This window comes from Mobula hypostoma, chromosome 6, assembly GCF_963921235.1.
Source record: "Mobula hypostoma chromosome 6, sMobHyp1.1, whole genome shotgun sequence".
NCBI classification, from domain to species: Eukaryota; Metazoa; Chordata; class Chondrichthyes; order Myliobatiformes; family Myliobatidae; genus Mobula; species Mobula hypostoma.
This window is the reverse complement of record NC_086102.1, coordinates 175,808,344-175,834,198: the sequence shown is the minus strand read 5'-3', so window position 1 is coordinate 175,834,198 and position 25,855 is coordinate 175,808,344. Positions and strand designations below refer to the sequence as shown.

Below are 25,855 nucleotides of genomic sequence, written 5' to 3'. Positions count from 1 at the left end.
ACTGGTTACAACAACATTTGACCTGAATTATCTTGATTAGATGCCATTCAGACATTTAAATTGTTTGAATCTTCATATTGAACAATAGAATGTACTGGAAGCTTTCAGTGAGATCAAATGTACTGTATATTTTTTACTTTCTTAAGAAATGCAGCAAGGATGGTGGCGAATAATCGATCCTGAGGAGATGAAGACTCTATTCAAAGTACTTCATCTCAGGGGAATAAGAGAAAAGGCTATGCAGAAACAGCTTCAAAAACACATGGATTACATCAGTCAGGCCTGCACCAGAAGTAAAGATGGTATGTTGTTAAACATTGTTCTGTCTGTATTTGAATGATTGAATTTATTTTGATTTTCTCAAATTACTTGTCATTAAGTGTTAAAGCGATAGGAGTACAAACTTTATAATTCAATTCAAGTTTAATTGTCATTCAACTATACTTGAATCCCCATGAATACAGCTGAACAAGACAGCGTTACTGTGGGGCTAAGTGCAAAACACAGTACCAAACATCACATGGCAGAAAGTACACACAACCATATAAAGATATCAGTAAGATACAACCATGCAATAAAAAAAAGTCCAGACTTGAGCCACAATAGAGCATATCTTCTGCTGCGCGAACACTGGGGGCAGCACCATCTTCAACTTGGACGCCATGCCACACCACCCCTTGGAGGAGCCTACCAGCTCCAACACCTCTCTCCTGACGGCTGTAAACAGGTGACACTGCAGGTTGAGGCCATATACTAAATTTGTATTAGAATAATTAATTGCCACCAAACCATTTTAAACAATTCAAAATTATTTCTCATTTAGTTGCAATATTTGAAGTAAATAAGGATGATGAAGAAAACCAAGTTACTGATGCAGCTATGCGTAACTGGTCAACAGAGGATCAAGCATTTGAAATTGATGTAGCCATTCTTCAGCAAGTTGAAGAGCTGGAAAGGAAAGTGGCATCAGCAAGTCTCCAAATTAAGGTAAGGGACTATTTTGGTAACATTTTGAAAATCAATATGAAAGCTTGCATGAATTAATGAAAACAAAAGGCTGATAAAATATTAGGTTAAAATGCATGAAATAGTAATTAGCAATAGCAATGAATATGAGTAATTTTACAATTAAAACCAGGTGCAGTGATGATTCTACTGTTTCCAGCAGTTATGTTAAGTGGATTAATAAACCAAAAAGATGGTCTAGTAATCCTAGGAACTAAAATTCCAATCCAGCAGTGGTTCTTTGGGAAAATTAATGATTTCAGAAATCTCAATGAAGAGATTAATATTGGTGAAAGTAGCTGTGTGTCTTTCAGGTTGTTGTTTTAAAAAAGGTTGATTCATTACTTATCTTTAGAGATGGAAACTTACCCATTTGACACTGCATATGAATTTAATCCCATTCCGATGTGATTCACTTTCATCTGCCTCCTGAAGTGGATTAGCAAGTTAATCTAATGTATTAAAATTAGATGAAATAAAACCTGGCAAGAGATCAACAGACTGGAGTGAGATGGGGATGCACTCACCTGAATCAGTTAAATTTTCTTTTCATTGGTAACAAGATGGTGGAATTCTGGTACAAATTGTACATTAATAGCCTGCTTTTAATTGGTAGAATGAACTAGTTGGATTTAGCTGCCAGAGTGGGCTTGTGATAGAATCATTCTGAGGGAATAACCTGTTAGGAGGCCATGGTAACCTACAATGCAAATATGTCTGAGTGAGGAAAGGTACGACTTTCTCACATTGCGTACACGGTCCATCGTGCTTTGTAACGCTAATGATGTACAAACGAGAAAATCTGCAGATGCTGGAAATCCAAGCAACACACATAAAATGCTGGAGAAACTCAGGTCAGGCTACATCTATGGGAGAGTACAGTCGACGTTTCGAGCCAGGACCCTTTGGTAGCACTAACAATGTGCAAACTGGCACAAAAGTAAAATAGATAAGATGACAAAATATTCTGCATGTCAACCGAATGGGCCAAGAACTGGAGCCTGGATATGCTTAATAGATTACATACCTAACTACTGAATGTGGAGTTTACTAAAGGTGACAAATAAGTTGAGGGCAATGATAAACATCAACTATTATTGAAATAAGCAGGACTAGCAGCTTAATGTTACAATATTCCAGACAAGGGGAGAGGGTTACAAAACAGAAACAGGGAGAAAAGCATTATTGGTTTAAAGAAACAATCAAAGCCAAGTGGCAGAGATAAAATAGCATATCTTCTCTTATCTACACCTCTGCTCTCACCCCTTCTAGGAAGAGCAAGAGCAAAGTTCCTCTGGTCCTTGCCTTCTACTCCTTTCCAATTTATGATAGCATTGACAAGGTTGTGCTACCAGTTACGCAATCCCTCCCCTCCCGTCTCAACATTTCAAAGGGTTGCACCCTTCCCAACTCCCTGATAAAATTCCGCTGCCCCCACTGACTCTTTCTTATGGCACTTCTCTGTGCAACCACACAAGGTGCTGCACCTGACTTTTCACCTTTCCCTTCCCACTCAAACAGTCTTTTTAGGTGAAACAACAATTCATTTGCACTTCTTCCAAGCTGTAGTACTGCAGTCAGAGATAAATTATCCTCTAATTGGAGAAACAAAATGCAGATTAGCTGAAACTGCTCTCCTGAGCACCAGTGTTCCTTCCACAGGAGTGACTGAGCTTCTAGTTGCCTGCCAGTTTAATTCCCCGTGCTGCTCTCACTTTGATCTCTCAAACTGTGGTGGCCTGCAGGGTTACAGTGAGACCCAAAGCAAGCACGATACATCAGCTCATCTTCCATCTGGGCAAATTGTAGCTTGCAGGACTTGATAGTGAATTTTTCAACTTTACATAATGCTTTTTCTTTCTGTTACTGTTAGAAAAGGCCATTTTGCTTGCCAGCCCTTTTTTCTTTGCCTTTCATTTATGTAGTTTTGTTTGCTAGGCATGTGGCAGTAGATCAGACTATACAATATTACATAGACTATGTAACATTAGCAACATATCACAAAGACAAAGGAGTTTATTTACCCTTTAACTGCTAAGTTATTCCATCATATCTGATAAATTCCCTTTGTTCCACCCCTGCCTTCTTCACGACCTAGACTAACTATTTTTCACTTTCTCTGTTCTGATGAAGAATGCCACACCACATTGTTGAATACTTCCTGCATTTTGCATAATATTCCCAGACTGCATTCAGTGAACACACGTCAAGAAACTAGGAACTGGATAGGCTACCATGCCAATTAACTCTACTCTGCCATGCAATATGGCCATGGCTGATTTATATTAGCTTCTGTCCCAGTTTCCCTTAACCCTCAATTTCTCACTCTTTCAAATATTTAGCTATCTCCAGTTTAAATTAAATTATCTAATGATCTAGCCTCCACCATCCTTGGGGACAGAGAATTTTGGAGAAGTTCTACCTTCTTAAGAGAATACATTTTTTCATGCATCTCAGTTTTAAATCACTGAAATCTTATTTTGTAGCTGTGTCTCCTTGTTCGTGACTGTCCCACAAGTGAAAATATCTCTACTGTTTTAGGATCTTGCATGTTTGAATAAAGTCACCCATCATTCTTCTAACCTCCAGTGAATACAGATACAGACTCAAACTTAATGGGACAGTCTTTTCATTCCAGATACACCTTGGTGAATCTCCTTTGGACTGCCTCTGGTGTTACCATATTTTTTTTCAGATAGGAGAATTGAAACTGTGCACAGTAATCTAGGTGTGACCACGCTGACGCCTTTAAGTGCAATAAAACCTCCTTATTCTTAAATCCTGATCTCTTCTCAATAAAGGCCAGCATGTTGTTTATGTTTTCTGCTTTCTTTTTGATTCAATGTAGCAGAGCCCTTTGATCCCTCTGAACTTATTTGCAGTCTCTCTGCATTTAGATCCTTGTCATTTGATTTCTCTTGCCTAAGTGCCTGACCTTGTGCTTTTCCACTTTAAACTTAATTTGCCAGGGTTTCACCCAGTCACCCAATTTGTAAACCTGTATATGTGCCGTTGCAGAAAAAGTGTCTTCATCATAATATACCCTTCCACCTATTTTTGTATCATTGGCACACTTAAAAAATGTTACATTTAATTCCCTTTCTGCAGGTCTTTAATGTAGAGAGTAAACAATTGGGAGTTAAGAACTGTTCCCCCAGGTACTTCACTAGTTGTATCCCTCCAACCTGAAAGGACCCATTTACTCCAACTTTGTTTTCTATGTATCAGCTTGTTTTTAATCTTATGCTAACACCCCTCCAGTACCTTTTGTGTTCTTAATTGATGCAACAAACTCTTTTGTGGCACCTTGCCAATGCCTTTTGGAATCTGAAAACACATTTACAGATTTCACTCCATCATCTCTCCAATTCATGTCCTCAAAGAATTGGAGCTAATTTGTCAACTCAAACATGATGTACTTTCCATGTTGACAGGTTTGATTATATTTAGCTTTTCTAAATGATTAGTTATTTCCTCTTTGATTATTAACTCCAGCTTCTTGCCAACAATAGATGTTAAGCTAAATGATCTATGGCTTTCTTGCCTGCCTTCATCCCTTTTTGAGCAAGGAGTCATCCTGACTAAATTGCTACAGGGTTAATAAGATCAGAGAGTTAACTGTGCCTCAAAGATTGGTATGAGAGAAGTGAGATCGAATTTAGTTTTGTTTGTATGGAACATTGGCACCAGTATTGAGAATGGTCTCCACCTCAACCATGCTGTGACCAAGGTCCTGGTGAATGCCTAACTAGGGCCATGGAAAACTCTGGTGTGATTGAGGGAAGTACAGTTCCCATACCAGGCAGTGATGCAGTCAGTCAGGATGCTCTCAATTGTGCCCCTGTAATAAGTCTTCAGGATTTGGGGACTCATGCCAAACTATTTCAGCTATCTGGCTACCTTATTTATAACTCATGGCAACTACGGTTTGTTTTGACATTACACTGAGACCCTGCTTAATGCTGAGGATGCATTCCTTGGAGGTGGAGTGCCATGCAGGGTCATTATAACATTACATGAATGAACATGTGTGCCCGATTTAAAAAAAATATATCAAACCCAAGATATGATATACTATTTTATGTGGACACAGTAATTTGTTAATTTGTAGAGGAACAAACATATAAATAGGCCTAACCTGTGGAGTGGAGCAGCATCACATTGTGGCAGCAGGGGGAGGTGGGTGGTGGTTACATCTTAGAGTAGGGACCCAGCTGTGGGTCCTCTAACTTTGGCTTCTTCTTCAAGTAAGCTTTGAGATTTGACTGCCTTTCCTCAAGTTTCTTCTCATGAAACAATAGCATGAAATCATGTCGCGAATAACCCTTTGCCTTATTGCTTCACTCCCAGTCAGGATCATTATTGACGAACTGGTCCATGAATCGTATGATTGTAGTGATGCTTGTGGTGGGGTTTCTTGCTGGTGTTTCCTGGGCTGCCGTGCTGTTTGCACTAGCCGCTTCACCAGAGATACGTGTGCCATGGAGGTTACTGTGCTGTTTAAATCCATCAAACCAATCTCTGTTGGCTGTGAATGTTACCGATGTATCATGTTCTTCTTGAATATGATTGAAGATGCTTCCAGCTGGCTTAGAGGCTTGCTTTGTTGTGTTTGGTCATCCACCCATTTATTTGGTCTATTTTCCTTTTTTTTTCCCCAAACAAATGGCTCCTTGAACAAGTCACCTTCATTAATGATAACTCTGAGGTCATTGTTGTAGAAGCTTTTATCTTGTCTGTATATTTTTTAGAAATTGTTCTGATCATCGATGCAGCCAATTTCAAAGAGGTGCCAACGTCACCCTGACGCTCACCAGCTTCCAAAGGCAGTATCACTTGCAGTTCCACATTCATGCTAATACTTTTCCTGGACATCTTAGATGTACCACCCTCACAGAAAGTTGTAGGCCATTTCCAGACTTTATGGCTGAAAAAAATATGGAATAAATGGTGAAGGAGCAAGAACGTTTACACGGGCGGGGGAGGCGGAGCGTGAACTATTCCACAATTGGTTGTGAATGGCTCAGGGCCTATGTAAAACAGTCTCATTGGCTGATTGAATATTTACTGTAATGGTGGCTGCTCTTGAGAAGTTTTAAGTGTTCTTTAGAATGAGTTTTTGTTATTTTAAAACATTTTAGTAAAGAATTGAATAACTATGTTGTAACGAATCAGTGCTATGCAGGGCCTGAGTCAAATTCCACCCACCCTCACCCACTTCTATCCTGCGATATCGTGCTCTCATTTCAGTCTGATTTATTCTTGAAACCCTCCCAGATCTATCTAGTTTAAAGCCCTGTCTACCCCCTGGTCCCAGCGCCATTTCAGATGAAACCCATCCCAGTGAAACAGCTCTCTTGTTCCTCAGTAATGGTGCCAGTATTCTGTGAATTAAACCCATTTCTACCATACTGTGCTTTGAGCCACATACCTTTCTAATCCTTTTTAGCCTTTTCCAACTTTGGAGAGTTGGTGACAGTCTCCTTAGTGGAGAAGTCCTTGTGAAGCCACTTGCACAGGATTCATCAGTCGAAAGTTCCAAAATTGTAATCTAATCATAAACCAATCTTCTGTTCTTGGACTCACTTTACACCGCACGCTGTCGGAGCAGTGCTGCCAGGATAATCAAGGACATGACCCACTCAGCCAACACACTTTTCGTCCCTCTTCCCTCCAGGAGAAGGATCAGGAGCTTGAAGACTCGTACGGCCAGATTTGGGAACAGCTTCTTTCCAACTGTGATAAGACTGCTGAACGGATCCTGACTGGGATCTGGGCCATACCCTCCAAATGTCTGGACCTGCCTCTCGTTTTTTTTTTTGCACTACCTTACTTCCCCTTTTCTATTTTCTGTTTATGATTTATAATTTAAATTTTTACTATTTTCTATCGATTTGTACTCCAGGGAGCGCGAAGCGCAGAATCAAATATCGCTGTGATGATTGTGTGCTCTGGTATCAATTGTTTGGCAACGATAAAGTAAAGTAATGAAAATGAATGGAGTACAATGTATTTTACTGAGGATGTCAAGTGACTTTTGGGACGTATGGTAGTGGTGATGATTCTGTGCTCATGCAGTCTTTTGTTCTTCTGGGTGGTGATTTTCATTTGTGAGGAGCAGACAAGATGAACTGTAAATGCAAGGTTGCTGATTGTGGAGGGAGGGAGTGATGAGGGTGATGGTGAATCCTAATGTAGATGATACTGGATGGTGTTTCAGTTGTAAGTGCAGTATAGCACATTTCTAATGTGAACCCTGTGGATGATGAAGTCAGGTTGATTTGTTCATCACAGGTTTCCCATCCTCTGTGAGCACAATTTTTATTTGAATGATCCAGTCAAGTTTCTTCTCCCTTCTGTGTTGTTTGGTGATGTTAATGCCAGAGAGAGAGAGGTTTGGACTCTTTCTTGTCAGAGATGAACACTGGCTGGTCCTTGTGTGGTTTGAGTATTATCTGCATCTTAATAGCCCAAGTCTAACTATTGTCCAGGCACTACTTCATTACGTGAAGATCTGAGAAAGGAGCTCAGTATTGTAATTCAGTGAGTTTTTCCACTACTGACCTCATTATCATCACACACGATGCAGTTGAAGATTTCTGGACTCAGAATTCCAGAGCAACGTTCTAGATCAGTGATTCTAATCTTTTTGTGTGCCATGGACCAATACCATTAAGCAAGGGGTCTGTTGAATTTCATGACATATGCCGGTGATAGTATATCTGATTATGATTAAAATTATGACCCCAGTTTGAGAACACCTGTTCTTGACTGAAATTATAACTTTTGACAACTTTAGCTGTTTGAGTGTATTCCCCTCTAAAACCCATTGTCTTCACTTTAATCATTGTTCCATGATGTCATATTTGATCAAATTCTTTGTTGGTATGACTTCATCTCTAACATGAGATGCTTGAAGATAAGAGCTTTTGGAATGATGCTACAGTGAAGTTTAAGGTTTGGTGTTACTGACTATCAGTGAGCATGTTGTTGAGCAAGTGCTGTTTGATACATCATTGTCAATAACACCATTCATGGTTTGAGAATCAACAAATAGTGAAGTATTAGGAAGGTTGATGTACTTTGTGCCGTGTGTGGGCAATTTTCCTCTCTGTTGAGATAGTTGCCAGTGTTACATCTCGTACAATTCAGATTACTTCAAGGTGAAATTAGTTTTGGTCCATATGTTTGTTTATTTTATTTAGAGATTCAATGCAGAATAGGCCCTTCCGGCCCTTTAAGCTGTGCCACTAGCAACCCACCTGGTCTCATCATGGGTCAAGTTACCATGACCAATTAACCTACTGACTGCTATGCGTTTGGACTGTGGTAGGAAATCAGAGCACCCGGAGGAAACTCATGCATTCACAGGGAGGACGTTCAGAATCCTTACAGATGTCACTTGAATGGAACTCCTAACTCTGACCTAACCACTACATTGCCCCAAATTCTGAGCATTGTGGTTGAAGGTTTTATTGGATCCAGTGCAATCAGTGTTTTCTTGATGTCAGGTGGACTGAATCGAATGCAGACTCAACTAAAGTATGTAATCAGCTTAACACCTCCTGGATGAAGATGACGGAAAAGCTTTCAGCCTCCTTATTGCATTTACCTGCTGGGCTTAGTTAAAACTGAGGAGGTGAACATTGGTGGAACTTTCTCCTCCCATTGCTTAGTTATGGCCATGGTGAGCATGTATATTCATCAGTTGCCACTTCATTGGGTATGAGTGATGCTGCCCCAAGCATGCTCTCCTACATTCCTCACTGAAGATATTTGATTCCTTTACTTGAAACTGAGATAATGGTGTTACCCTAGACCAAGAGGGACTATGTATTGCTCACCCCTATAACCACAGTCCTAAATGCCTCCTACGACCGTTGACTCAATAAGAACAAAACGGATTGGTTTGACCCTATGCAATTCTGTTCCTCTCTAATTTTATCTTTAACCAGCTTTCCTCATGGCCCTATTTCATGGTCATCTTTACTGACACTAGTATTGCATTCCAAATGTGGTGGAATTTGAACTTTTTTAGGTTATTAATTCAGTCTCTAAATTACTCATCCATGTGCTACTATTCAGGATTTTAAAAGCAAATAAAAAAAACTGATTTTCTGATTGGTATACCGGTCATTCTTAATCATAAATTACTCTGCTAAATGTTTTAATTGTCAGTCATTAAGACTATAAACCCTTCTATTAGACAATGACAAATCTAAAGTCCTTTTAAGCAAATTCTGTTAGAGATTAATGGTAGTTGCATTTTAGTTACCGAAGAAACCAAATGTGGCCTTGTGCTGATAGGTCATGCCCACCAAGGTTTTTTTTGACATAGACACACAGAGCACGACAGCACAGAAACAGAAACATGAGAAAGTCTGGAGATGTTGGAAATCCAAAGCAACACATGCACAAAATGCTGGAGGAACTCAGCAGGTCAAGCAACATCTATGGAAACGAATAAACAGTCAACATTTTGGGCCGAGACCTTTCTTTATGGCTGAAAAGGAAGGGGGAAGACGCCAATGTAAATCAAAAGATGGGGGGGTGGGGAGGAAGGAGGATAACTTGAAGGTGATAGGTGAAGCCAAGTGGGTTGGAAAGATAAAGGGCTGGAGAAAGAGGAATTTGATAAGAGGAGAGTGGACCATAGAAGAAGGGAAAGGGGACCCAGGGGGAGGTGATAGGCAGGTGAAAAAAGCTAAGAAGCTAGAGTGGGGAACAGAAGAAGAGGGGAAGGGATTTTTTTTTTAAGTGAAGGAGAAATCGATGTTCATGCCATCAGGCTGGGGGCTACCCAGACCGAATATAAGGTGTTGCTCCTCCACCCTGAGGGTGGCCTCACAGTAGCACAAGAGGAAATCATGCAGCGTCATGTCAGAATGGGTATCAGAATTAAAATGTTTGGCCACCAGGAAGTTCCACTTTTGGCAGATGGAGCGGAGGTGCTCGACAAAGTGGTCCCCCAATTTACGATAGGTGTCACCAGTGTAAAGGAGGCCACATCGGGTGCACTCAACACAATAGGTGTCCCTGGGTGAAGTGTTGCTTCACCTGGAAGAACCTTTTGAGGCCCTGAATGCAGATGAGGGAGGAGGTATGGCACTTTGGCCGTTTGCAGATATAAGAGTCGGGAGGGACAAATGGTTGAGGGAATTCGAGAGGGAGAAATACCTATGGAAAGTGGAGAGGGAATTGAGGTAAAGATGTTTAGTGGTAGGATCCCTTTGGAGATGGCAGAAGTTGTGGAGGATGATGTATGTGTTGGATGCAAAGGCTCTTAGGTTGGTAGATAAGGACATGAAGAACTGTATCACTGTTAAGGCGGTGGGAAGATGGGAGTGAGCAGGGATGATCAGGAAATGGAGGAGATGTAGGTGAGGGCAGCATTGATGGTGGATGAATGGATACCACGTTCTTTAAAGAAAGAGAACATCTCTGATGTCTTGGAGAGGAAAGCTACATCCTGGGAACTGATGTGGTAGAGTTGAAGGAACTGAGAAATGGGAATAGCATTTTTACAGGAGACTGGGTAGGAAGAGGTATAGTCAAGATATCCATGGGAATTGGTAGGTTTATAAAAGATGTCAGTGGACAGTTTGTCTCCAGAGATGGAGACAGATCGAGAAAGGGGAGGAAGGTGTCAGAAATGGACCATGTGAATTTAAAGGCTGGATGGAAGTTAGAGGCAAAGTTGATTAAATTGCCAAGCTCAGCATGGGTGCATGAAGCAGCACTAATGCAGTTGTCAGTGTAGCGGAGGAAGAGATGGGGAGTATTACCAGAGAAGACTTCAAATGTGGGCAGTTCTTTGTATCCAAAGAAAAGGCAGGCATAGCTGGGGCCCATGCGGGTGCCCATGACTACCCCCTTAAGTCTAGAGGAAGTCAGAGCCCGAAGAGAACCAGTTCAGCCAGGCGGAGGAGGGTGGTGGTGGAGTGGAACTGGTTGGTTCTTTCATTGAGAAAGAAACAAAGAGCTTTGAAGTCTCCTTGATGTGGTGGGGGGGCGGGGGGGAGTGAGGATTGTAGAAGTGTATAGGGACTCGATATCCATAATGAAAATAAGGCAGTCAGGGCCAGAGAATTGAAAGTCACTGAGAAGATCGAGAGGCTGAGAAGTGTTGCAGTTGTAGGTGGGAAGGGACTGAACCAAGGGGGATAGAATGGAGTGGTAGTGTGAAGACGCAAGTTCGGCGATGGAGAACAGGCCATTCGGCCCATCAGATCCATTAATCTGGCTAGTTTCATCGACCTGCCTACAGACCATAGCCCTCCATACCCCTTCCATTCATGTACCTATGCAAATTTCTCTTGTGTGTTGAAATCGAACATGTATCCATCACTTGAACTGGCAGTTCATGCCACACTCTCACCACCCTCTGAGAGAAGTAGATCCCCCTCTTGTTCCTCTCAAACATTTCACCTTTCAACACTAACCCGTGACCTCTAGTTGTAGTCTCACCCAACCTCAGTTGAAAAAGCTGCTTGCATTTAGTCTTTCTATACCCCTTATAATTTTGTATACCTCTATCAAATCTCCCCTCAATGTTCTACGTTCTAGGAAATAAAGTTCTAACCTTTTCAACATTTTTCTACAACTGGGGTCCTCATGTCCCGGCACTGTTCTTGTAAATTTTCTCTGCACTCTTTCAATCTTCTTTACATCTTTCCTGTAGGTAGATGAACAAAACTGCACACAATACTCCAAATTACCCCTCATCAACGTCTTATACAATTTCAACATACCATCCCAATTCCTGTACTCAGTACATTGATTTATGAAAACCAATGTGCCAAAAGCTTTCTTTAAGACCCTATCTACCTGTGATGCTACTTTCAACAAATTATATACCTGTATTCCCAGATCTCTTTGTTCTGCCACACTCCTCAGTGCCTTAACATTCACAGTGTAAGACCTACTTTGGTTGGTCCCCCAAAGTGCATACCTCACACTTGTCTGCATTAAATTCCATCTGCCATTTTTCACCCCATTTTTCCAGTTAGTCCAGATCCCGCTGCAAGCTTTGATAGTCTTCCTCGCTGTCCAATACAGTCGCAGTCTTGGTGTCGTCCCAATTTGCTGATTCAGTTTTTCCACATTATTATCCAAATTGTCGATATGGATGACAAACAACAATGGACCCAGCACTGATCTCTTTGGCATGCCACTAGTCACAGGCCTCCAGTCAGAGAGGCAACCATCTACTCCCACTTTCTGGCTTCTTCCATGAAACCGGTATCAAATGCATTTTTCTACCTCATCTTGAATGCCAACCGACTGAATCTACTTGACCATTGTCCTTTGCAAGATCTTGTCAAAAGTTTTGCCAAAGTCCATATAGACAACAGCCTTCATCAGCTTTCCTGGTAACTTCCTTGAAAAACTCTAAGATTGGTTATAGACGACTTACCAAAGCCATGTTGACTATCCTTAATCAATCCCTGTCTATCTAAATATATCTGGTCCCTTAGAATACCTTCCAATGTCAAGCTTACTGGTCTATAATTTACTGGCTTATTCTTAGTCCAGCCCTCCAGCACCTCACCTGTAGCTAAGCATGTTTTAATTATCTAGGGTCCCTGCACTAGTTTCCCACAGGGTCCAAGGGAACACCTTGTCAGGCCCTGGGGATTTATCCACCCTAATTTGCCTCAAGGTTGCAAACACCTCCTCCTCTGTAATCTGTATAGGGTCCATAACTTCACTGCTGCATTGCCTCAACACACACACAATGGTGGAGGAGCTCAGTGGGCCAGACAGCATCTGTGGAAAAGAAAGAAAAAAGTTGACGTTTTGGTCCAAGATCTGTCTTCCGGACTGGGAAGGAGGGAGAGAAAGAGTAAAAAGTTGGGGGGAGGGGAGGAAGAGTCTATGGACTCTGTGTCCGTATCCCGAGTAAATACAGATGCAAAAAATCCATTTAAGATCTCCCTATCTCTTTCAGCTTCACGCATAGATCACCGCTCTGATCTTCCTGAGGACGAATTTTGTCTCTTTCTATTCTTTTGCTCTTAATATATTTGTAGAAGCCCTCTGATTCTCTTTTCACCTTGTTTGCTGGAGCAGCCTCATGTCTTCTTTCAGCCCACCTGATTTCCTTCCTAAGTGTTCTCTCGCTTTTCTTATACTTCTCAAGTATCTAATTTGTTCGTACCTGCCTATACGTGTTATGCACCTTTTTCTTAACCATGGCCTCAATATCTCTTGAAAACTAAGATTTCCTAAACCTGTTACCCTTACCTTTTATTCTGACAGGAACATGCACTCTGTAATCTCAAAACTTCGCTTTTGATGGACTCCCTCTTGACAAGTACACCTTTGCCAAAATACAACCTGTCCCAATCCACACTTTCTGATTCCATCAAAATTGGCCTTTCTCCAATTTAGAATCTCAACCTGTGGATCAGACCTATCCTCTTCCCCAATTACCCTGAAACAAATGGCATTATGATCTCTGGATACAAAGTATTCCCCGACACAAAGTTCTGTCACCTGCCCTGTCTCATTTCATAATGAGATCTAGAATCACGCTCTCTCTGGTTGGGATTCTATGTACTGATTAAGGAATTTTTCCTGAACACAGTTGACAAACTATTTTCCATTCAGCTCTTTTACAGTATGGGAGTCCTGGTCAATATTTGGAAAGTTAAAATCAGCTACTATTGCAACTTTGTTTCTTGTAACAGTCTGTGATCTCTCTACAAATTTGGTCTTTTAAATCCCGTGGACTGTCGAATGGTCTATAATATCCCATTAATATATAATCATGCCTTTCTTATGCATGAATTCTACCCATAAAGCCTCAGTAGACAAGTTCTCCAGTCTGCCCTGATGGAGCACTGTCGTGACATTTTCCCTGACTAGTAATGCCACCCCTTCCCCTGTAATCCCACCCGCTGTATCACATTTAAAACAATGGAATCCTGGAATACTGAGTTGCCAGTCCTGCTCTTCCTGCCACCAAGTCTCACAAATGGCTACAATGTCATAATTTAGTGTTTTGATCCATGCCCTGAGCACATCCACTTTTCCTACAATACTCCTTGCATTGAAATATACACAGCTACGCACAGGACTCTAGTCCCAACATGCTCAAACTTTTGATTCCTGACCTTGTATGTCGGCTTAACGACATCTTTCTCCACAACAGTGGCACTGTTCTGGTGCTCTAGTTCCCACCCCCTTGCAACTCCAGGATATTAGTCCCCCTTCAGCTCAGGTGCAAACCATTTCTCCTGTGCAGGTCAGACCTTCCCTGAAGAAAGCCCAAAGATCCAAAAATCTGAAGCCCTCCCTACTGCAATGTATACTGACTGCCCCCACTCAATATTCTTTAAACTCTTTCTTTGCTATCTGTTGTCTCCTCAGGACTGTGGCACACAAAATCTTTGTCAAAAAAAAAATTTTCTATCAGCAAACTTGAATATGCAGGTTGTGATCCAATTCTTTATTTTTTGAGAGAGCTTCCCACCTATTTGTCACATTTGAGAGGACTTAATGGTGTAACAGACTGCTGTGAAATTTCTCAGCATTTGTAATTACTACATGCAAGAAATAACTTCATAAGTGAAGCTGTCTGGACAGTTAGCAGTGATGGATTTTAACTGTCTGAAGTGTTTACTTAATTATGAAACAGATTGCTCAATGTCAGGGGTAATTTTTTTATGCAGAGTGGTGAGTGCATGGAATGGGCTGCCAGAGGCAGATATGATGGGGTCTTTTAAGAGGTTCCTGGATTGGTACATGGAGCTTAGAAAAATAGAGGGCTATGGGTAACCCTAGGTTATTTCTAAGGCAAGCATTGTGGGCCGAAGGGCCTGTATTGTGCTGTAGGTTTTCTGCGTTTCTATGTTCTATTCAGAGTGCAGCAAAATTTCAACCTAAGAAGTTTAAAATGAGTAGTGTCTATCAAATGGTTCCTCCCTGAAGATGTGTCATTTCAGTAAAAGGAAAGGTTTGATGATAGTTCTTTCTTTCCCTGCAGCTTTTTAACCCATTTGTATTAATGTTCAAAGTTTTTACATGATTTATCTGAAGGATACCGACACCTGCAAAGTACAAGACTGTACTTTACTGAGAAAATCCAAAGGGAAAAACTGTTTTTCCTCTTTTTACAGGGTTGGATATGTCCTGAGCCTGCTTCTGACAGAGATGATCTGGTCTACTATGAACACAAACCTGTAAATGCGGAACACGCTGTTGGCCAACACACTGGAGAAGAGGAAGAGGAAAGTGGCAGCAGTATAGAACGGCGAGATGGCAACCCTCTAGATATAGCTGTAACAAGACTGGCTGATTTGGAGAAGAACATAGAGAGAAGGTATCTGAAGAGCCCCTTAAGTACCACCATTCAGATCAAACTGGATAATGTGGGCACAGTTACAGTTCCTGCTCCTGCACCATCCAATACAGGTGATGGTGATGGGTAGGTTATCGAGATTAACTTGGAAAATTATTGTGCTTTTCTGCTAATTGGAGCCTTTTTTCTTGCCTGTTTTTCCCCCTTGTTTCTTGTGTGTGTGTGATCCATGTGGATCATCCTTATCTGCATGGTGCTTTGTAGAGACTTCTTTTACTGTGGATGTTTTTGTCTGCAGGAATGTCCAACGTCATTTGATCATATATTAGCTTTAAGTCATGTTGCCACAATGCTAAAGGGAAGTTCCAGTGCCTAAACATTATATCAACTCTCTACTGGCTGTGCACACTGCTGTTTAAAAACATTTTGGCTTGATGTGACATTTTTGTTCAGGAGAATACAGTCCCAACAGCATCAACATTTTAATAATTTTCGTTCTTATTGCTTTGAACAGAAGTGATGAAGATATTGCCCCTGGATTAAAAATGTGGAGGAAAGCCTTGTCTCAAGCTCACAATGCTGCCCAGGTAGCAATGTGCCTTCAACAATTGGAGAAGACAATAGCATGGGAGAAATCAATCATGAAAGTTGTGAGTCCTGCTTTCTTTTTTTCTTTTCATAAGCATGCCCATTTATTTCATTAATCTCTATTCTCTCCATTTCCCCTATTGTGATTAAAACTATCAGTCAGCAAAATGTTGGACATTCGAGTGAAGCACTTTAGAAGAAACACTTCTGTACAGTCAGAGCAATTCCTCAACCTTAAGCTGTACTGCTGTTAATGATGCTGATTTATTAGCCGTAATCAGATCCTGTCAATCCTATGCCTTAGAATACCTTTCAATGATTTATCCACTACTGACATCAACCTCACTGGCCTATAATTTCCTGGTTTATTCTTAGTCTTTCTTGAGCTACAGAACAACATTAGCTATCCTGCTGTCATCCCACTAAAGGACCCTTTCCAATCACACACTTCCTGTGATATGAACCTAGATGTTTTCTCACTTGCCTGGTTTTGATGATGGTTTTTTTGATTCAAACATCAATTCTGTTTCTCTATTTAAAATACTCTCTGCTGTATGTATTCAACATTTTCTTTATTGATTTATTTAAATAGAGATTTTAATCTGAAAAGTAAATCATGAGCTCATCATAACCTGGGATGAGTCACATTTTTTACATTTAAATCAATAGAACTTTGAGATAAATACTATTTAATGAACATTGTGCACAGTGGAAATGTAGAAAAACAACATATAAAATGTGATGCTTTGTAATATCTTTCTCTCCATTTAGAAAGTGCTACTTCAGATCAATAAACTGAAGTGCCATCCCGCTAACAATTCCTACAAATTTAACTTAAAATAGGAGTACTGTAGAAACAAAGAAAACCTACAGCACAATACAGGCCCTTTGGCCCACAAAGCTGTGCCGAACATGTTCTTACCTTAGAAATTACCTAGGGTTACCCATAGCCCTCTATTTTTCGAAGCTCCATATACCCTGTCCAGGAGTCTCTTAAAAGACTCTATCATATCCGCCTCCACCACCATCGCCGGCAGCCCATTCCACGCACTCACCACTCTCTGAGTAAAAAACTTACCCCTGACATCTCCTCTGTACCTACTTCCAAGCATCTTAAAATTATGCCCTTATGTGCTAGCCATTTCAGCCCTGGGAAAAAGCCTCTGACTATCCACACGATCAATGCCTCTGATGATCTTATACACCTCTATCAGGTCACCTCTCATCCTCTGTCACTCCGAGGAAGAAAGGCCAAGTTCACTCAACCTATTCTCATAAGGTATGCTCCTTAATCTAGGCAACATCCTTGTAAATCTCCTCTTCACCCTTTCTATGGTTTCCATATCCTTCCTATAGTGAGACAACCAGAACTGAGCACAGTATTAAGAACAATATGGAAAATGTATTTCTTTTGGGACATTGCACGGAGAAATACTGCTTTCTCATCATACTGGACAGTGTATAATAGCGTAGTGTATGTTTACATTTATAACTCGTACAGCAACTCCACTGAAGGGTAAAGTGATCTTTTTGATCAGTAGCGTCCAGCTTCATAGTTTTACTTTACTTACTGCCCATTACGCCACTGGTGTTTAGGACGGCAATGAAGATGCTCTATCTCTGGCAGTGTTCAGGACTACCTTCATCATGTCAGTAGCTTCCTCTTGGTTTTCACTGGTGTCAGTTATGCAAGTTCCAGGTAGAGTCTCAGGAATACTGTCGCACTCAGATGTAGAAGGATTCTTCATTGCTGTTTCCATAACAATTTTGTTTTACCAGGCATGTTTGTTAGCCCTGAACTGAACCCACCTCCCCCCCCACCCCCAAACCTGGAGGACTGGTAGACCACTCTTAGTCTGCCCTCTATCTTTTGGCTCCTGTTTGGGTCAACCATGCTAAACAGGTCAAAGCATTAAGCCCTGACTTCAGCCAACATAGGCCTATGGGTTATTGAGGCATGCAAGCCTCTAAACCATGGCAAGGTCCTGAGGAGCTGCATACTGGAACCCAAATATCTCTGATCAAGCTCCATGTGAAGTTTTGTTCAAACTCTGTACTGTCCACGTCAGTGCATATTAACGTAGCTAGCTCAAATTGTTCTTTAACAATGAGATTAAAAAGTACGACAGTTGGTTTAATCAGAGTTAATGATAGAAAAGCACTACTCATTTGCTCTCAGGTACTCTTGGAATTGTACCTATAAGGCTTATGCCATAATTGCGCATGAAGGAAGGAATCAGGAGTTTGGCATGGAGGGTAAGAGGCTTATCAGCAATGAGGGTTTTGGCCTCACCTGCCATTAGAAAGATTTGACAACAGGTGAGTCAGATAGTCTTGCTCACAAGTTGATCAAAGTTTTTATTTGTAATTTTTAACAGTACTGCCAGATATGTCGAAAGGGAGATAATGAAGAATTGCTTCTTCTTTGTGATGGTTGTGACAAGGGATGTCACACTTACTGTCACAGGCCCAAAATCACTACTATTCCAGATGGTGACTGGTTTTGTCCTGCCTGCATTGCTAAGGTAACGTAATTGGAAAGTCTGAATCTATGCAATTGATAATAGGTATCTGTTTATTATATTACAAAACCTATGATATCAGCAATTAAGTCAGAACCTGTAAATCATAAGTGCTTTAACTAGAGGAGAATAATCCAGGCCATTCCCAGGTTATGAATGGGTTACATTTTTACAGAATCACATGATTAGCTTAACCATACCTCCCCTCCACAATATTGAAATGAATGGTGTTGATAAAGGCCAGCTAACATTTATTTATTGTGTTCCCCTGTTTGGTTACAATGGTACAGAATCCGGACGGTACCTTGTTTACATGAATTTACTTACACTAGTATCAATAGAAACATTTACTAATCAATTTCCAAAGCAACTCTTAGGTGGTCTCCTGTGGTGAGACTGTCAGACTGTTTTTAAGGGAGAATGGTGTATGGTTACTGCAATGTAGTTGTGCATAAACAGGCTATTTCCATAAAACATAGGAACAGAATTAGGCCATTTGGCCTATCGAGTCTGGTTCTCATTTGAATTTGATATTTATGGGAGCTTATTTATAGGTGTCCTTAAATCAGGTGTTTGTAAACTTTGAACTTTCAAATACACACTCTTTGGTTAGCAATGTTAGTAGTTGTCTCAGACAGATTATTTTTCTGTTCACACTCGTGCTTTTGATTTTTATTTGTCTCCCATTGAACTTGCAAATTTACACAATGCTATTTACTAGAAAGCTTCCACTAATGGCCAAAAAGCTGAAAGTTGGCAGAAAGTGAAACATGATGAGATCAACAGATGGAGAAGAAATGAATAAAAATATTTTGATTCTTGGTTTTTATCTTGCTAGTACACTACTGTTGTATGAGAAAATTTCTAACGTGACAATCTCATACTCCATCAGGTTTCTTGTCCAGGCTATGTTCTATTAATGACCAATTTAAATACAAATTTTAGCAATTAATCTATCAGCAGAAAGCTTTAGTCATTAAAACTTGTTAACTAATTGGAGTTTCTGAACCAATGCTCTTGAGTAGTTTGAGTTTAAAACAAAGTCATTTACTTTGTTGCATTTCAGTGCCGTGTAATCTTTGTAATGCCTTTTTTCCACCGGTGACGTTTTTATTTATTTCCTAAATGGATATCCAGATTCCTTTTTATGGGTTGTGCTCGACTTTGTTGTGACATCGATGTGCTACTATAAATTACAGAACTATAAGCTACTTTTGCAAGATAAAGTGAAATTAGATCTAGAAGACCTACAGCAAATTGAACTGCATCTGAACTCATAGACTTCAATGTTCAGAGGTTTCCTGTGCTTTTAGTACATTTTGAAACAGAATAAGTTTAAGACAATTGGAAAACTGAATTCGCTCTTGTAACTTTACAGAAGATTTGCAAAGTAGCTAATGAAACTGAGGTGCAGATGTTTAATTTCAGTTTAATTTAATCTAATATATGCCTGCTTCCCAAATACACTGATTTACAAGGTTTGCTGCAAAACATAAATAATCATCATGAGTTTTGTAACTTAGACATCTTGGAAATGATCATTATGTGCATGGTAAACAAGAGAATTTGTATAAACCTGGAAAGAGCATAAGCTACTGGAGTTCCCAACCTGGGGTCCCTAGACCCCTTTCTTAATGGTATTGGTCCATGGCATAACAAAAATTGGGAACCCCCAGGTTAGACCTCGCTGTATTTCTGCTACCGTGATTACCCTAGTGGTTAAGTTGAAGAATGAATAATTTCTATATATTAAAAAAGAGGTTCTTGTTTACTTTGAGTGTCTAGTTTGTGTGTATGTATATGTATGTGTGTGTGTGTGTGTGTATGTATATTTATTTTTATGTGTGTATATATATTTATATATATTTCTAATAAAGATAAATATTAAAGGAATCACAAAATTAGGTGGCAGAGGGGTAAAAGATCAGTCTTGATGTTTTTCAGTTGTGGAGCAGAAGTGATGGACACAATGGCCTATTACTATTTCTAATGCTCACATTTCATTGGGTAGTGAAGATCCAGTAACTCATATTACAGAAAACTGATATACAAATTGCAGTTTCATGCAAAATATGTGCATTGTCCTTAGGTACAGAGTGAGAGATATTAATCATTCAGTGTTTGTAACCCTGCCTTCAGCTGCTAATACTGTAAGACCTAAAAATCCCACTCTAAAGATGTCTCCCTCTTCCTTTAAGATTTTGCTTAAAATGTTCTGCTTTGATCACATACTCTTATGTCCTTGTTTAGACAAGAGTCAAAATCTGAGTGACTATACTGCTGTGTGGTGGCCAGAGTGCTAGAAAGATAGCAAATTCAGGATGTTATTGTGGCAAACATGCTGAAGAACAATCTGGTAATGAGCACGTGAACTGCCCTTTTAACAAATTACTGAGCCCTGAAATCTGATTCCTACATGTTTCAGGAGAATTTATAATACAGTAGATTCCAGTTAATTGGGACACATTGGGACATATTTTGGCCTAATTAAGCGCCTGCCCCAATTAGTCAAGGTTTCATGGAAATAGGTAAAAATGTATAAAAATGATAAATTGCTGTTTAGCTGAGTAACAAATTATGTGTTTAAATGAAATACAGAACAAATTGAAACACAATACTACTACTGTACGATGAAATTGTAGTTCCTAATAGTTATCAATGGAGGAATTCATTCAGTGTACACTTTCCTTTTGATTAACTGTAAATGAACAAAATCTGCACAAGCGCAATGGACTGCCTTTATACAATGATTGCATCCTCCAAATCGTCATGTACAATGTAACATTCAAGGAGATCATTGATATCTTAATTCTTTGTAATTTCTAATTTGTTTAAGTAGTGAAATTGTTTCATTTCCACTCCTGGTCTTTTCTGGCATCTCCAAGACTGAATGCTTGAAACCGCAGTGAGCAAAACAGTTTGAAGTTGTCATGTTTCTCACCAACTATCAATGACAAAAATCTGATGCTATTTTAAAAATGTACGTTCTAAGCACGGTGTAGTGTGCAATGGCCGACCAGATGCACATGACTGACCATAGTTAGAAACTTTGGCAACTGTCTCCTCCTTCACCAATTAAGCAGAATGGTGTCCCAAATAAATAAAGGGAATCCCTGCTTTTTTTCTCATTTCTGTTCTTGAAGTGTTGTCCCAAATAAGCAGCTACCCTGATCAACCAATGGCCCAATTAACCAGAATCCACTGTATCACATTTTAAAATTTATTTTAAAATAATTGCATCTTAAGAGCTTGTACTGAGGATATTTTTAACTCTCAGATAACAAATGGACTGATTTGCTGATGCAGTAAATGGAGATAAGTGGATCAATTTCAGGTCAGTGAACTGAAACTAGTTGGGAAGTATAGGAGGCCAAAACAGTGATTCTGCCTTGGTTTTCTATTCATTTTCGGCAGCTGATCATTGCTGGAGAGATCAGTATTTATTACCCTTGAGAAACGAGGAAGATAGTTTCCTCGGCAAGAGAAAGGGCATTTGCAATAATTATTTTCAAATTCAAAGTCATTAGTTCCAATAAAGGTTTCTGTACATTGACTAAATAATAGAATAAGATTAAGTGGTAGAGGGCATAAAATGTCTGCTTTTGTTTCCTTATATAGGAAATGACAAGGCCTGGAAGGGCATTCAGCTAGGGTTCAATTAGTTGATTCATTGCTAAGGAGGTTGTCTTGTGAGGAAAGTTTAAAAATAAATAGGTTTTACTTTCAGGAGATAGAAATATAAAAAATACTTCTTTGAATCACATCAAATGTTCAGAGTTCCCATACCAGAGGAATGTAAATCAAGAGGATATTGTTTCAAGATAAGGGATTGAGTTATCATGAATATAGAACTGAGTTCCTATATACTTTTAATGTACAATTCTAAGGAAATGTACCATCTTGTTGTTTCCAGATTTCTGTTACCTTTTTAACATGAATATTGAGTTCTTCAGCTAATTTGCAGGCAAATTATTTTAAAACATAGAGTAAATGTTTAGGAACTTGTCTGACAGATATGTCACATGGTACAAAATAAGCCCCATAGTGTTGTTGTACTTTAACATTATGCTTGGATTCTCTTGTGTTCTGCTTGAGATTTATAACCTCAGTGAGCGCCAGAGATTACAGTTCCACATCCAGCATTGTTAACCTTCAAATTTTGATACAGTATTGGGCTGTTTTTGTCAGAATCTGTTGTACTTCTGTGTCTGAAAGAAAGGTCTCGGCCGGAAACATCAACTGTTTATTCATTTCCATAGACGCTGCCTGACCTGCTGAGTTGATCCAGCATTTTGTCGGTTGCTTTGGATTTCCAGCATCTGCAGTTCTCTTGTGTTTAGATTTTGTATGATTTGTATATGGCTTCTGTTGCAGATATTATATTATGACAAGAATTTATTTTTGAGCTCATTTTCTAGATGTTGTTATGGCTAAGATTTATTAAGCAAGCATCTAGTTGCCAACGCACCATGTTGAATCCATGAGGTTTTTAAAGGTACACAGTTCCATCTGTTTTGTGTGGTCATGATACTCCCACAGTGATGCTAGTTTGATGGGTCAATATTTTGAATGTAGTGACAATGAGGTTGAAGTTCAAGAGCTAAGTAAGTATTTCAGTGACTTATTCAGATAGATTTTATATCTGGAACATGTGCAGCCATGATTTTGTGGGGGAAAGCTATTTTAACGTTAGTAAAATCACAGTGCTATTGAAAACTCTTCTACTTGAAGATGTTAACCAATTTTTCTTTCTACAGATGTTGCCTTGCTAGTTGATTTTTTTTCAGTGTTCCTGTTTTTTTCAGATCCCAGCATCTATATTTTTCTGATGTTTTCTAGTACAATCACGAGTGGTATATCTGATGTCAGTTTGTAACTTTTAGACTATGTACCACCTGTTCTTAAAGTTTTACATATCAATAAATATATTCATTACAATTTTGCATTTTTGTGACTTAATTCATGAAAAAGTAAGGAGACTTCAAATTAAAACTCGTTAAATTTATACAGTATTATAATGTAGATCAGTGGTTCTTAACATGAGTCATATTGTCTCCAAAGGGCCATGCCGAATTTCATAGGGACCTCAAGTAAAAAAACAAGAAACTAGGGTCCACAGGTGTTTCTGAATGGGCCATGCTAATTTTACTGTTTTAGTGAAATATTACTAAAATATATAAATAGAAATGAATATACTGTATGTAATTTGATTGGAAAACAATGAAATGAATAGGAAAATCTGCTAGATGATGCAAATGGGGCAGCAAAACAACTTAGCCTGTGTGGGTAGGGTGTGGATGTGATTTTAGTCAAGCTCTTCACCTGCTATTAAAAGCTTGTAACCTTCTCGATATTGTGAAAGGAGGTTATCTTTGATTATCTTCAACGAGGTTTAACAAAGTGCAACCAGGTAATTCAAAAACTCACTAGTTTGCACCAGTTGCAAGGATCTCACTAAAAATCTAAAGTAACAATATTAATCACTTTTTCACTGCTGTTGGAAGGCTATTATATTTATTATAAAGTTTCCTATTCAGGGCTTTGAAATAGTTTTATTTTTCATATGCAACTATGTTAAATATAATGTTATATAATCCCTATAACCTGTTAAAACAAATATTGAGTGTATATTAGAATAATTAGTACAGTTGATTTAAAAAAAAACTTCAGCAACTAACAGAGACAATGGAAAGTGGGGGCCACAGGGGTAAATGAAAATCACAAGTAGGCCACAAGCAGAAAAATTTTGAGAACCACCGATATCTGCACTTTGCTGGTTTGTTAATTATAGTGATTATTAGACTGTAAAAATGATGCATTTATACAACACAGGTGAAAATGTGCATGGAAAATATTGTATTGGTATTCACAAGATAATTAATATAGTTTTGAGTTGACAATTTGTTTTTTGTCTTTCATCAAATATACCTGGTTTCATGTGAGGTAGCTCTAAGAAGCATTACTCACATGTGGTATAAGAATGTGTGTGGACATGTGTTTCTTTGTAAAGTCTGAAGTAATAATTAAATTCTTACATCATTGTGGTTCATCATTATATCCATGATAACTTGGAAATTATTATAATTAGTGGTCTTACACTTCCAAAGTGGCTTTCTTTGTAATGCACAGACGGATGTGGAGTAAATCTCACTGAATATCCAGTAAGAACTTTAGTGCCTATCAGTTAATATCTATCAGAAAACCTGCAGATCATGACATCAGTAAATGTCCACTTCTGATTTCATACTAGTGTTGTCATTTTTCTTAATCTTCCATTCAGTGCCTACTTTAACTTTATATGCTAACTATCTATTGAGTCACAGAAAGGATCTAACTTTATTGATCTTTAAAGGGGTCACCAACTTCATGAAGTTTAAATGCTCATTATCTTTTTGTTGTTGCTTTGATTTTTCTACTTCAAAACTGAAAGTACAAGGTGACTATTTTTTCCAGTTAAGTCATATTTGAACCACTGATATTCCCACATCAGAGGCACATGGAATGCTACTACTATTCCTTGAGCAATTTTTGTTGCAGGAAACTTTGACCAGATTTTTCTGGGATTGTCTGTTGGACACTCTGGAAAACAGTCTTCCTGACAGTGCAGTACATTCTGATCTGCATCTGACCCTGAGAGCCTAACTGTTAATTCTAGCATTCTCCAATCCCACCAAATTTAATTCTAGTGACCTGTATTGACTATCCCCCTCCCTATCTGCCATAGTGATAGTACTACCAGTCCTGATCCTTGTCCTGACAAGGGTTTCAACCCAAAATGCCAATTATCCCATATAAAATGCTGGAGGAACTCAGCAGGTCAGGCAACATCGATGGAAAGGAATAAGCAGTAATCATTTTGGACTGAGACTCTTTGTCAGGACTAGGGTATTGATCCTTAACTCTGTGTCATTTTCATGGTCCCTTGGTCAGATCAATTACCTACACAACTGCCGGTATCTCCTGCAGACATAATGCTCCTCCTCTTGAGAATTGGATGTTGACTCTTAAGGAACATCAAGGAGATTTAACTGGACCTGATTACTGAGGGTATTTGCTCTCTGCTGTTGAGTCCAGCTATTTCATGATTGGCACCAGCTACAAATTAAAATCAATCTGCAGACAGCAGGAAGTTGGCATGCTGCCTGCATGGCATATAGGGAGGGAGTTAATCATGCATTTTAGTTTTTCCAGCCATTTTTGATGGAGGGAGCAGAAATGCTGTATAATGTGCTGCCCAATGTTTTATAGGCTTTTAGAAGTGGAGACATCTAATGTGTAGATTCCTGCTGTCTCAGCAGTTATGGTTTATAGTGCAGTCATGATTTGTGACTTTTTTAACAATCGTGCTTCTGCAGACTATCATTAGAATAATACTCCACATTCTGATTAAACCCACTATTGTCACAGCTCCAGCACAAGTTCAAACCTCACCTCA

The 25,855-nt window shown here is 39.4% G+C and overlaps 1 protein-coding gene across 13 annotated transcripts in view; it reads left to right on the top strand.

Annotated features, from left to right (window-relative positions):
* baz2ba (bromodomain adjacent to zinc finger domain, 2Ba) overlaps nucleotides 1-25,855 on the top strand; it is a 251,814-nt gene that overhangs the window by 219,615 nt on the left and 6,344 nt on the right. For 10 of the 13 annotated variants that reach the window (XM_063052299.1, XM_063052301.1, XM_063052310.1 and 7 more), the window contains 5 exons: nucleotides 147-302; nucleotides 824-987; nucleotides 15,129-15,436; nucleotides 15,825-15,960; nucleotides 18,277-18,423. In XM_063052299.1, the coding sequence (XP_062908369.1) occupies nucleotides 147-302; nucleotides 824-987; nucleotides 15,129-15,436; nucleotides 15,825-15,960; nucleotides 18,277-18,423 (911 nt within the window). The remainder of the gene's footprint in view (nucleotides 1-146; nucleotides 303-823; nucleotides 988-15,128; nucleotides 15,437-15,824; nucleotides 15,961-18,276; nucleotides 18,424-25,855) is intronic. The other 3 variants (XM_063052308.1, XM_063052307.1, XM_063052309.1) reach the window with 2 other exon arrangements.